At 59.1% G+C, this 13644-nt stretch overlaps 1 protein-coding gene across 10 annotated transcripts in view; it reads left to right on the top strand.

The window, feature by feature from the left end:
• The window catches only part of Ptprs (protein tyrosine phosphatase, receptor type S), a 60271-nt gene that overhangs the window by 14520 nt on the left and 32107 nt on the right, over nt 1–13644 (top strand). For 4 of the 10 annotated variants that reach the window (XM_013355138.2, XM_026777992.1, XM_026777990.1 and 1 more), the window contains exons 1-5: nt 425–498; nt 3750–3935; nt 7103–7248; nt 7981–8122; nt 10314–10502. In XM_013355138.2, the coding sequence (XP_013210592.1) occupies nt 3845–3935; nt 7103–7248; nt 7981–8122; nt 10314–10502 (568 nt within the window). In that variant the 5' untranslated portion in view covers nt 425–498; nt 3750–3844. Of the gene's footprint in view, nt 1–423; nt 499–3749; nt 3936–7102; nt 7249–7980; nt 8123–10313; nt 10503–13644 lie in introns of those variants that run through there. The other 6 variants (XM_026777991.1, XM_013355140.2, XM_013355139.2 and 3 more) reach the window with 4 other exon arrangements.

The following is a 13644-nucleotide window of genomic DNA, read 5'->3' as shown; positions in this document are numbered from 1 at the left end:
GCCTCAGGAGACGGGGCGTGTCCTGCCGCGGAGCCAGGCCTCCGGGACCACGCCTCTAGCCCGGCTTCAGAGAGCCACGCCCACCAAGGCACCGCCCCGTGGAGCCCTGCAATCCACGCCTTCGGTTTGGAAGAAGTCACGCCCCCAGCCAGCTAGTCTCAACTCCATCAGCGTCTCCGCCCCTGGGAGGGCTTGGGGGGGGAGGTCTCCTCAGCCCCGCCCTCCTGCTTTCGCCCTCCGCCTGTCACCGTGAAGCTCCGCCCTCTCCTGAGTCTGCCCTCAGTCTGCCACTGCGAGGCCCCGCCCCCTAGCCCGGTTTTCTCGAAAGCCCCGCCTCCTGTCCCTTCCTCGGAGCCTCAGGGCCCCGCCCCCGCAGTCCAGGCTCCGCCCCCTGCCCGTCCGCTGCTCCGCTGCCTGCGCCAAGTCTCCGCGCTAAGCTGTGCAGGCGCTGACGGACGGACTGTGCGGCGAGCGGCCAGCCAGGACCTCGCAGCCGCGGTGAGTCGCTCGGACAGGCCGCCTTCCTGCCCGGCTTTTGTCACGGTCCCGGTATCCTCCAAAGAGCCTGGGGACCCCCGCGTCCCTGCGCCCCAGACCTCGGGAACGCTCGGGCGCAATCGGGGACGCTCGGGCGCGATCGGAGCCGCTCGGGTGCCCTCGGTCCTGCGCGTACCCTGCCGGCGCCCCTCACTTGGCTGAGCTCGGGACCGTTATGCTCTGCGGTCCCCTCCCCCACCTGGGGGGCGGAGCCCGCGGACCGCGGAGTTATCAGGAGGGGGAGGGGCGCTCCGAGCACAGAAACTTTCCCGCTCACCAGCCCCGGGGCTGCCTACACCCCCCCGTGCACTTCGAGGGTCCTGGGACTAAAAGGGGCCCGGGCCACGCCCACCGCTCACCCCACAACTTCACGCCTGGGCCTTTCCGGTCCCCAGGTCCTCAGCAGACGTACATCTCACTCTTGTCTCCTCAGTTTCCCCTTCTAGCTCAGAGGGGTGTAGTGGATTAAAGCGCCCAGCGAGGTTCAGGTACGCGTAGGCGTCGATGCGTGCGACTTTCGTTTTAATTCTTGCAAGAGGGGAGTGGGGGCGGGGCTGGGAAAGTATATTTGGGACAGTACCCCGACAGTGTTTTTGGGATTCCACCTGGGGAATCTGGAGGGATGTAGGGCTGGTGTTCAATGGGGAACGGGGAAGGGTGGGCCCCTTGCAAGGGACAGCATGCAACATCAGGACGGACTCAGGCAAGGAATGGGTCATGGTGGATGTAGATGGGAGACACGGAGGATTCTAGAGAGGAATTGAGTCTCAGCCCCGATGGGGGGTGTATGTCTTAGAGCTTGAAGGATGTGAGAAGGGGCATCTGGTAGAGCCTCAATGCTCTGAATCATGGGTAGTTGGGAGAGAGTGCAGGTCAAGCCAGCAGCCCCCTCTTCAAGCCTCGGTTTCCTTGACCAGTAGGTGTGATCAGCTGTTCTCTGGGGCCGGGCTTGGCGCTCAGGCAGCTCCCACCCACTCCTGGCCTTGATGTCCACCCCTCAATAGATCTGTATAATTAAAGCCAGCTCTGGGCTGGGGATGGGTGGTGCCGGCCTGAGGGACCAGTTGGCTGGAGAAGTGGTGCCCTCTGGGCACTTTGCTCCTGGCCAAGAGGGTTCTACTCTAAATCCCTCTTGGCTGACACCCCCACACCCTGGAGTCTCTGACCCAGGGATGGGGCATGATAGTCATGGGACTGTCTGGGACTCCAGCTTCCGGTGTCCTCCAGGGCTTGGGAAGGCCTGTCTGGGCTCCAGGAGACGCCCCTTGTGTGGGGGACCCAGAGCCTGTGTGTTGCGCAGCCTGGGTTATAATCACCCTTTTATGCTCCTGGGCCGCGTGGGCACAGAAAGCCGGCTCCAGGCCCGCGTGACCTGCAGCCTGGCGCCTGCTCATTCCCTGGGGGTGCAGTGTGGAAGCCCCCAGAGGTGGCTGGCCGACAAGACTCAGTCCAGATGCCTCCCAGGCTCCAGCTGAGGCAGCCTGGAGGAGCCCTAATGCCTCCCTGAGCCTCAGTTTCCTCAGCTGGTAATGATTGATGATGTTATATCCAGTTGTGTGCACAAAGACCCTGGGGCAAGATGGACCAAGTTAGGGTGACACAGCGTCCTCGTCCTTCCCCCGAAAACCCTCAAGGACAATGAGGTGTGACAGACTCTTGAATTTTCTATCTGCATGGGATGGTACGTGGACTTCCTCAGTTGCTCTTTTTCCACCTCCACCCCACGTCCCATCATGCCTCGAGCGAATGTGGGGGTGCCCTCCCATCCCCTCTGCCTGTGTCCCTTAGACCCCATTGCATCGCTATGTGACACAAAGCCGGGACCCTGACAGGCCAGAGTGGCGTCACCTTGGAGACATCACTACAAATCCTGGGCTGTGGGCTTGCGTGGCTTCTCAGTGAACCCCAGGGGCTTTCCCAGGCTTTATCCTGACTACTCCTGTTCTCGCTGTAGCCATGCACGGGCTCCTCGGGTGAGGCTGGCATGGGCAGCCTGCCCTTAGCTGGCACGGGGCTACACGGTGGGTGCCAGGCGAGAGGCTGATTTGGGGCTTTATCTGTCCGCCTGGTTGTCAGTAGATTGGGTCCATGGGTGTCGTGTGCAGTCTGACTGTGTGCAGCATCAGACTGGTACAGAAGTGGGGATGTTCTCATCTTGGCAGCCTGCCTGTGAGAGTCATAGTTAGATGTATCTGTGTGTCCACCACGGCCTGACTATGTCCAGGTCTGCCGGCCATCTGACTGTGTTCCCTGGGTCTGTCTACTGTCTGACTGGCTGTGTGTATGTCTTTGTGACTGTGGTCTGACTGTGTATACGTGTCCCCCCTTGCCTTCCTCCATCCATGCCCTCCTGGCTCACACTAGGCCATGAACTGGCCACTGCAGGCCCTGCCCTCCTTCGGGGCTGGGTGAGGCAACCACAGCTGGGTATTTTGGGAGACAGAATCACAGGGTCACCTGTCATTATGCGCCTCTCTCTTCCCCAAGGCCACAGCCTGGGCCCTCCTGGGGTGTGCTGGTCACACTCTCTGGCCTCTCCTTGGCCTTTCTTCCCCACTGCCTTAGCTCGAGGTAGACTGTGAACTTCAGGATGCCGGGGCACAGCTGGTTCTGGGTTTGAGGAGTGCCTGAGAGATGCTGCCCCGGGGAACTTAGGTCCTTGTGGGTGAGCTAGAGACTGGTGCCCGTGCAGGATGCTGGATAAATGCCATGGCACCATATCTGCTGTTTCCGAGCTGGACAGTGGGGTGCTTTGATGAGCTGAGACTCACTGGTTGGGGAGAGGCAGCATCAGCTGTCCTGGAGGCCCTGGAAGCTGTGACCTATCAGGGTAGTGGGTGTTGAGGCAGGTAATGGGGTTCAGCTGGGGGGTGGAGACTTTGTCCACACTGGCCTCTAGAGGCCAGAAGATCAAGGTCCAAGCTTAGCGGGTTCATTGTTGGATGGGGCTCAGTGTGTGGGTGGAGGCACCTGCAGGGTCTTCACCCCAGCACCAGGGAACTAACTGGTGAGTGGAAGGTAAAAAGGGTCGAGAGTTCAAGGTCATTGGCTGCATAGCAAGTTGGAGGATAGCCCGGGCCAGGAGGACAGCCTGGGCTACAGGAGATACGGTCTCTAGAAACCCCACATGTGGGTCCCTGGGTGTGGCTCCCTCGTCCAGCGACCCCTGCAAGGAAGCCCATTCCCTCACTGCCACTCTGTTGTCTCCACAGTTGCTGCCCCTCTGGACACCTCAGCTCGAGGCCTCTCCGTGAGGGGCGGGGGCGCTGTCCCCCACCGGGGCAGAGGCCAGAGGCCACTGCCAAGCATGGCGTCCACCTGGAGTCCCAGCGTGGCGTCTGTGGTGGGTCCCTTGGGGCTCTTCCTCATACTGCTGGCCAGAGGATGCACCGCTGAAGGTAAGAGGCCCGGCTGGAGTGGGGTGGGCCTGACTATGCGTCTGGTCCACGGCGTGTGTGCTTGCAGCTCCCCAGCCCACTGCCTCCTGGTGCTGCCCAAACAGAGCTCCCACACTTGAGGCCTGGTGCCTAGATATGTGAACGGCTAGAGACAGCAAGGTGGCGCTAGTGACTCTCATTGTCCACTGCACCAGTGTCAGGTCAGGTCCAGCCAGAAGGAGCTGAGACAGGCTCTCGGGAGAGAGGGCTTGGAGGCCAGGGTTTTGTCGGTATATAAGAGTCTGCTGACATTCCTGGGGGAGTTGACCGACCATGAAAAGTCTGGAAATAAAAAGTGCTGTTGGTCTGGGGTGGTGGTGCCCGCCTTTAATCCCAGCACTTGGGAGGGAGGCAGAGGCGGGTGGATCTCTGTGAGTTTGAGGTCAACCCTGGCTGATTAGTGAGACCCTGTCTATTCTTTTTTTTTTTCTCTCTCTCTCTTTTTTTTTTTTTGGTTTTTCGAGACAGGGTTTCTCTGTGGCTTTGGAGCCTGTCCTGGAACTCGCTCTGTAGACCAGGCTGGTCTCGAACTCACAGAGATCCGCCTGCCTCTGCCTCCCGAGTGCTGGGATTAAAGGCGTGCGCCACCATTGCCCGGCTGAGACCCTGTCTAAAAGAACCAAAACAAACCCAAAAGGGATTGGGAGAGATGGCTCAGCGGTTAGAGCACCAACTGCTCTTCAGAGAACCAGGGTTCAATTCTCAGCACCACCTGGGCACTCACGGCCGGCTGTGACTCCTGCTCCAGGCTCTGACCTCCCCCTTCTGGCTCCCAAGGGTGCTGCATGTGCACACACGAAAATAAATCCTTTAAAGGGGAGACTGGTGTGCTTCAGACAAAGTCAGAGCCATATTTTCCATATTGTTGAGATATATACAGAACCTCAGTTTGGGCTTGACACCAAGATCCATCATTGCGTAGGAGACCCCCTACCCAAGGGGCCTTGGAGGGTAAGGGCAGGCCAAACCCCTCTCCTCATAGGAAGTAGGGAGGGGGCAGAGCTGGGGATGCAGTTGTAGAGGATGGGAACCTGGGACCCAGATAGCTGGTCCAGGACGTGCTGAGGGGGCGGTGCTTCTGGACAGGAGTCCCAGCTTATAGGCTTAGGTGCTTGTGTTGTGGCCAGTGAGTGACAGATGCAAGCCAGGTCTGGTCTCCAAGGCTGTGCTGTCCAGAGCCCAGAACATGGTTCTGTCCAGCTGGAAGCCCTTCACCTGGAGCCTAGATGGTTATACGGCCACCTCAGTGGGCTCAGACGGTCAATTTCTGATATAGAAACAGCTCTGGGTCCTGGGGACCCTCCCATGCTGCTGGGGGTAGGTGGGTGGGACAGGCATGAGGGAGCTAGGACAGATGTCCCTAGATTAGATATCCCAGCCCTAGCCTTGACTCTCACATGGGCTGAAGTGGAAAAGTTGAGCCACGCCACAGTTTTGTCAGCCTCTGTAAGATGCGACCTCCATTGTGGACTTCAGTTTCTTCTAAGGATGGGGCTGGGGAAGCATGATCCCTTTATATGGGAGGCGTTGTCCCAGACATGGAGCCCTGTGGGGCCAGGTTAGACCCTAACTGCCCAGCATGAGCTGGGGACCGCGTATCCCCTCTAGGCCTCTATACAAATGAGTGTAAGAATTCGGTGAGCCCATCCAGGCTCGGTGCTGAGAGGACTTAGTCCCTTAGAGAGCGTCCACCTTTGCAGGACCAAGGTGGTTTTCCTTTTTGGAAAACGGGTGTGTGCGTGGCAAGGGGAGATGGCAGGAGCCAGAAAATTCTGTCTACTGCAGCGGGTGGAGCAGCCTCTGCAGGGTTGGCTCAGGGCCCAGAGCTGGATGGACTGATGGACGTCTGCTCAGCACCAGGGGCCAGCAGGGAGAGGGGCAGGGGCTCATGTTCTTAGAGGTCACTGTGGGGGCCACGAAAGGGAAGAGAGGTGCTGTCGAAATGTGGGCTCACTGAGGGGTCGGTAGGGGGCAGCTCCACAGGGCTGACTGGATTGGAGGACATGAGGGGCGTGTCCACCTCTAGGGGCGGTCCCACCCAGCTGGAGTGACTCTCCCCAGCCTTGAGGTCCTCAGGGCCTGGACCTGATGTGGGCCAAGGGTTGTCATTTCTGAGTTCTCTGGGGAACCTTGGGAAACCCATTAGTACCCCCAAATCTGTAACGGGGACACACCACATACAGCAGCCTGGACCCTGGGGGCTTTGAGTTCAGGAGGGGGCCTCTTGCAGGGGGAGGGGAGGCTGGTCAGTCCCCATAGCAGCCACTCCTGTTGACAGCTCATGTAACCCATGAATGGAAGAAGCTGAGGTCTGTGGGGAAGGTCATTGTGCTCCCTTTACCTCCTCCTGACGCATGCACACACACACACACACACACACACACACACACACACACACACACCCTACCCCACACCTTTACCTGTTCCCCTTTTGTTGGGTGCTTAGGTTGTGTCCCAGCTTTGCTGTGGGGATTTCTGGGGAGGAGATTGCAGCTCAGCTGTGATTAACGCTCTGCATCCAGTCCTGGGCTGGGCCGGGCTGCTACCAAACAGCCAATGAGAGAGAAGCCTGGCAGAGTCTTCCCCACCTCAGATCCCCAGGCGAGCATCAGAGCTGGACTCCCAGCCTTCCTCCAAGTCCCCATGAGGCTGTCATCAGGCCTGCGTCCCCGGCTCACACCACTCTCCAGGGCTCTGAGTTCAAATACTGACTTTGGTCTTTTTATTTTTTGTATTTCTATTTGGACGCCCGTTTACATGTTAATTACTGTGTGTACGTGGGCTTGACAGGGCATGTGAACTGGTGTTGGAGGGTTTGGTGGCAAGCGCCTGTACCAGCTGGGCCACCTCACTAGCCGTCCGCTCACATCTCATGGTCACCTTGAACCCTCCCTCCCTCCGCCGGTGCCTTAGTTTCCCCACAAGTCTCATTAAAGAATTAAGGCACATTTTGTATGTTTTAGGGGTGAGTCCAGGTGGAAAGGGTCTCTGGTTACCGAGCCATCTCTAGGGGCTCAGTGTGGGAACTCCAGTCTCCAAAGGGTGTGCATGTGTGAGCGTGGGGGAGACCCTCGCTTCTTTGCCTCCTCCCCTCCTTCAGATCTCCCCTCTCCTTGCTGAACCCCCAGAACCACCCAGGTTTATCAAAGAGCCCAAGGACCAGATCGGTGTGTCGGGAGGTGTGGCCTCCTTCGTGTGCCAGGCCACGGGCGACCCTAAGCCACGGGTGACTTGGAACAAGAAGGGCAAGAAAGTGAACTCACAGCGCTTCGAGGTGAGCTGGGGCTGGGGTGGGGTGCCCTCCGCCCAGCACACCCCTCCACAGTGGGGCCCACAGCTCCCGTCCTGCACCCCACTCCCCAGCACCACAGAGTTCCTTAGTCTGCCACTCGGTGCTGTGTGTCCTCGGGCAGGGCCTCCCTTCCCTGACCTGGGAGGAAAGCGCTCACAGCTGCAGCACACGTGACCAGACATCTGCAGGCAGGTCCATGCCCCGTAATCAAGATGGAGTATGTGGGCTTCAGGCTCAGCTCCATCCCAGCACTTAGTCAGCGTGGTCAGGTGTGTGTCTCTCGGCTGCTCTTCTTCTTGTGACTGATCCTGGGTGGCATCTTGTGTGTGCACTCGCGTGTCCCCACCCACACACATGTGACACCCTTGGCTCCCGGATGCCATATGTCTGAGGTGGTTACTGTACCTACCCCAGCAGCGCAGCCTGGCTGGGCTGGAACCCACCCTGGACCCGCTCACTTGTCCCATTCCCTGAGGTGTGTCCCCAAATGTGTGTCCCTGTCCTGTGTCCTGTCCCCCCACGTCCCCACGTGTCCTCACCCCTCCTCCTGCATGTGTCCCCCCTCACCCCTACTCCTGCATGTGTCCCCCCTCACCCCTACTCCTGCATGTGTCCCCCCACGTCCCCCACATGTTCTCACCCCTACTCCCCATGTGTCCCCCACATCCCCCACATGTCCTCACCCCTACTCCCCATCACCCCCACTCCCCGCAGACCATCGACTTTGACGAGAGCTCCGGGGCAGTGCTGAGGATCCAGCCGCTGCGGACACCCCGAGATGAGAATGTGTACGAGTGCGTGGCCCAGAACTCGGTGGGGGAAATCACAGTTCACGCGAAGCTGACTGTTCTCCGAGGTACCAACCCCGGGTGCAGGGAGGAGGAGCAGACTGCCGACTTTGTTCCCAAGCCTGGAACCCTCCTCATTGCCTGTTGCTTTAAGGACAAAGGTTTCTCAGTCCCCCAACACTGCCCGCCCCCGGTGGTGTGGTGGTGTGTGTGGTTTAAAATGTCTGCAGTTGGTGGGCTTCAGGCTCTGCACTAGCTCAGTCAGTGCTGTCCGACCTCTGCTTCCCGGCAGCCTGGGTCATAAGTGCCCTGACACTCAGGATCAGATGTCCATAGCTGGTCTCATGTCTGCCTGGAGCCACTAGTGGGCCAGCCCCCACAGAAGAACGTAGCAAAGGGCGCTTCCCCAAAACCAGGACAGACACAAGCCCAACAGCCTGTTCCCTGCTCAGTCTAGGGGACACTGAGATGTTTCTGTAATACTGGCACCAGACGGCTGGGTTCAGACCCCAAGGCAGTCACTTTGGAGCTTTGTGACCAGGCAGGGTTGATGCACCTGCAGGGACAGGGTATCTGTTCCTTAGGGACATTGCGTCTGTGGCCATGAACATCAGCCCTGGGCATTGCAGGTCCCCAAGGGCTCTCTCATGAAACTGTAACACAGGGCCAGTTGCATTGGTGGGAGCTCTGGGCCACCTCAGGGCACTGTGCAGTCTGGGGATTCTGTCATTTCTAACAAGGGGGCCCTCAGTACCTCTACAGTCAGGGGCGGAGCTGGGCGGAGTCCACACCCCAGGGCCCCTCCTCTCCCTTCTCCCTTTGGGATGTTTTTTGCCTTGACCTTTCCCGGCAGCCAGCCTCCCGCTGCCCTGCCCCGTGCCAGCCTGGTGGTCAGCACTCCCGGAGTTGGGACTTACCCTGCCTCCATCAGGCACTCCTCTCTGCGAGTCTGGAAAGATCTCTCGCCTCCTCCAGACACTCCAGCCGCCTCCCTTTGTTCTTTGACCATTGCCTGCTCCCCACACTGAGCCCCAGGACAGACACCAGAGCCCACGCCATTGCACCTGCCTCCCTCCCCTCTGATTATGCCCTGGGGTGTGTGAAACCCGGGTGTAGGGCACAGTGTGGCATGTAGGGACACCAGGAAGCAGGCCCCTCCCCAACTCTGCACCCCAGCCGACCGCTGCAGCCCACATACACGCACGGGACCCCTCGGGTTTGTCTGGAGCCGACTACATCTTGGGTTGCTTTCCCTACCAGGGCAGTGGCTTCTTGTCCACTTCTGTCCCCAGCCACCTTCACAATACTCATCATCCCTTCTGACATTGTTTCCCCTCCACCCACAGCACCCCGAGTGCTCCTGAGGCTTCAGGCCTTTCCTTCCAAACACCTTCAGCCAAGTGACTCCCTTTGCAAACACGGACCGGAACATGCCACAGATGACAGGGCCGCCTGCGCAAGAGGCTTGAGACCTGTGCACTGTTAACACAACAGACAGTGCCCCAAGCTCTTTCTCCCTAGCTCATCCCATATTTTTTAATACAGGCAGTGAGGGACATGTCTAGTGACCCTGTTTTGGCTCCAGTGTCCTTTTTGTCCGTGGGTGACATGGGCCCCTTGCAGTATCTCATTTCTACCCGACATCCCCTGGGAGCAACAGATACCCCTGGGACTGGGGTGGCTCCACGTTGTCTCTGCCCTCTGCTCTCCTGGTGGCCCAGGCTGGTCTCAGGGTCGTGTTGCTCTTACCTCTCCATTCTGGGTATCTGGGTGTCAAACTGGGATTCTGCAGTGACCTTCATGTCCCAGCAAACTGGGTTTGATGTTCTGGAGGAGATGTCTGGGTTCTGAGAAGTTCTGGGAGGGTCTAGAGCAAATCCATTTGTTCCAGGGGATGTTTGAACAGAGGCAAGAGTATGGGGTTGAGTTTGGGAGGAGGGGATGCAGAAACAAGTGGCCCAGACTCAGCTGGGAATCTAAGGGGCCTGGCTTGGTGTCACCCCTCCACGGTCCCCATTGTCCCCATCTAGCTGTAGACACAGCATTGGAGCCCTCCCAGGGGCAGCGTTAGCCCAGGATAGTCATGGTAGTGGGGATCCTTCAATCTCTGCCCACAGCAGCCACGGAGTCTGGGGGCATGAGCCATTGAGGGTGGTGGGAAGGTGGCAGCCTGGGACCGCGGTCACCTCGGGCCCACCCTAAGGGTGTTTTCTGCAATAACCAGATTCCCGTCTTCTCTTCCCGGTCTGACACCCCCAGAGGACCAGCTGCCCCCTGGCTTCCCCAACATTGACATGGGCCCTCAGCTGAAAGTTGTGGAGCGCACGCGCACAGCCACCATGCTCTGTGCCGCCAGCGGGAACCCTGACCCCGAGATCACCTGGTTCAAAGACTTCCTGCCTGTGGACCCCAGTGCCAGCAATGGGCGCATCAAGCAGCTTCGATCAGGTGGGCATATGGGGTACAGGTGCCATCGAGGGTAGCAGAGGGCCCACACTTCGGGCCTGGTGGGGGGACCACCTGGCACTCAACATGGATGGCAGTGACCCGAGGTTGGAACATGGTGTACGCAGAGCTGGCCAGGAGCAGAGCTCAGGCTCAGCACCCAGACCACAGGGCACCACAGAGGCCCACACTGGGAGCAGGGCTCTGTGGTGTGCATTGTGGGTGAGCACGGCTGTAGCCTACGGACAGTTGCAGAGCACCAACCTTGCGTGCAAGTAGGCAGGGTGTGCCAATAGCATGTGGTCAGTCAGGCAGTAGAGAGCCCTGGCAGGCAGGAGAGAGACTCACAGTGACAAGCAGTTGGTGGGGCTCAGGTGCAGGGAGCCCAGGGGAGATGGAGGGCTACTGGCAGACAGAGTGTCCTCTGTGCGGAAGGTGTCAGAAGCAAGCCACGTGGATGATTGTCACGGTTCCTGCTGGTCTGGGAAGGCTGGAGATGGAGGCCAGGCCTTGGGACCAGTGAGGCTGGGTGGTTCACAGTGGTGTGTGTCCGTCTGAGGCACTGTCTCCTGTCTCTCGTCTGTGTCTGTGTATGCGTGACTCCCTGAGTGGCTCACCCTGCCTCCCTTGTGTGACCAAAGTACAGTGGCTGGGCTCTACCGCATGTGAGCCACTGGCTCACGTGTCTTTTGTGTCCCCTGTATCTCCTGGTCTCCCCAGCCACTGGCTCATGTGTCCCCTGTGTCCCCATCTCCTGGTCTCCACAGCACCCCATGCCAACTTTGTCACAGTCTCGCTCTCTCCCCTCGCAAGGTCACCCTTGTCCCAGGGCGTCCACTCTGCCTCCCACCCCAACGTCCCCTGAGACGGCTACCCACTGGCAGCCACAGTGATCTGCTCACACACCGGGGGAGCCCTCACACTCTGGGGCACCTCCTGACCATCATGTGGCTACAGTCCAGGGTCACAGTGACGCCCTGCACCCTGTGTTCCCCCTCAGATGCCAGTGCCCACCCTAACCTTCTTCTCTCTTCTCCTTCCTCCGTGTAACGCTCAGAGAGCTTTGGTAAGTCCTCACTTCTCTGCCACGCCAACCACTAACGGCCCTGCCACCTGCCCCCACACTAACAGCCACCGTGACAGTAACTGACCCACTGCGTGTGGCATGTGTACTAACGCCCTTTCCTGCCCCCAACCCCAGGCTGGGGGATCTCACACCTCATGAGCCCAGCTCTGAGCTTTCTCCAGTGTTCCAGTGGTGGAGCTGGGGTTTAATGCTGAAGACGCTGAGTCTAACTGGAGCGTTCATTCTGAAGCAGCTGCCGGGATAACTTGCTAAAGTTAGAGTGACTGATAGAAGCGTTCACGAGGCCCCGAGCTTTAAACCAAGTACCATTGAAATAAAGGTGGGAGAGGAAATAGGGTTCCTTTCCCCTTACGGGACTGGCAGTGAGCAACGTCCTGGTGCCATGTCCTGCCGCTGTAATCCAAGCAAAGAGAGTTTCCTTAGCGCCACTCCTGACGCCCACTGCAGTTGGCAAGTTCCCATCGGCTCCCACTGACAGTAGGTGGGGAACCCCAAGGGGAGTATGATGTCTCCATGGGGTATGGTTATGCCTTTAACCCTAGCACACAGGAGACAGAGGCAGGAGGATTGCAATGAGTTCCAGGCCAGCCAGGCCAGACACTATGTGTGTATTGGGGGGGGGGGGGAGTAACCACACAGAGCAGGGAGGGTTCGGTGAGGTCCAGCTCAGAAGGTGTGAGAAAGAGTGTCAAGCCTTCTGCCAGGAGGCTGCCTGAGACCGGCACTGTCTGCCTTGGGCCTCAGTTTACCCAACCATGCAGCGGGCCTGGGAGAGCTCTTATGGCTGCGGCTGGCTTTGGCCCAGCAAAGGAACAGCATTAGAGGCTGCAGGGGCGCCCCCAGCCTGGAACTTTCTCTTCCCTGGGCGTGGCCAGCCCATAGAAGGCTTTTTCCTCTTTTCCTTTGGAGTCGAAGGAGGCCGTACGGTCCACTCCACCCTCCGCTCCCTTCCCATGTCTCCCTCTCAGCCTTGGTGACACCTGACCCCACCACACCAGTGCCCAAGCCCTCGGTGCTAACTCCTGTCCCTCCCTAGTCCCTAGTCACTAACAAGACTCCTGGGATCCTGCCGCTACCCACCCCTTCCCGTTTGGATTTCAAAGCAACCCCTTGCTGGAACCCCAAAGTAACCCGAGGGAGGAGATGCAGTTTCCCTGGGGCCCTACCCAGACCTGGAGAGGTCACCTGCAGGAAGCGCCTGCCCGGAAGGCCCACAGCCCCGGCCTGGAGCCCTCAGAAGCCTGGCTGCGGCTCCACTGCCCGGCAAAGGGGCAGGTGTGGCTCCTGGCCCTGCGCCCCCTCTCCTGTGGCATTCACCTGTGTCTCTCTGTTTCCCTTACAGAAAGCACTCCCATCCGAGGTAAGAGGTCCACCCCTCACCAGCCTGCCCTCAGTTCTCACTAGCCTCCTACCCACCATGCCCCCCATCCCTCTGGTGTTTGTGTCTCTGTGTGGCTTGGGCTGAGTGTGGCTGCAGGGAACCATGTAGCTGTCCAGCTGCGGGGGCAGGCACTGCCTCCTGGGCTCCCGGAACCCCTGCTGAGCCGTCACTCTCAAAGCCATCTACCATAACTGCAAAAGCCCTTCTGAGATTTAGGGCGTTCAGCCTGGGAGAGAGTAGAGAAAGGAACTCTTCAAGGGCAAGTCTGATACCCCACTTTCTGGGGGCCCAGTGCTGCCCTGCTGTGCTACCTCAAACAGGTTTCCTCCCCTCTCTGGTCTCTGCAGTAGCCTTGAAGTCAGTAGGAAGCTTTCTATGGTGGCCATCCACCTCAGAGAGGGGACATGGGGGCTTCTGGGTCCTGTCACCACTGGAGTACCACCAGCAGAACCAAAGATCATGAACAGGAAGTCTGGAGCAGCCAGGCTTAGGAACCCAGGGTTTTCACATGGTTGTCACTCAGTCAAGCTCTGTAGGAGCCGGGATGCAGGCCTGTAATCCGGCATACTGAGCCAGATTCCTTGGATGCAGGCCTGTAATCTGGCATACTGAGCCAGGCTCCCTCGCCGGGATGCAGGCCTGTAATCCAGCATACTGAGCCAGACTCCCTGGATGCA

This window comes from Microtus ochrogaster, unplaced genomic scaffold, assembly GCF_000317375.1.
Source record: "Microtus ochrogaster isolate Prairie Vole_2 unplaced genomic scaffold, MicOch1.0 UNK98, whole genome shotgun sequence".
Classification (NCBI taxonomy): Eukaryota; Metazoa; Chordata; class Mammalia; order Rodentia; family Cricetidae; genus Microtus; species Microtus ochrogaster.
Note: the sequence above shows the minus strand (reverse complement) of the source record. Positions and strands in the feature narration are given on the sequence as shown.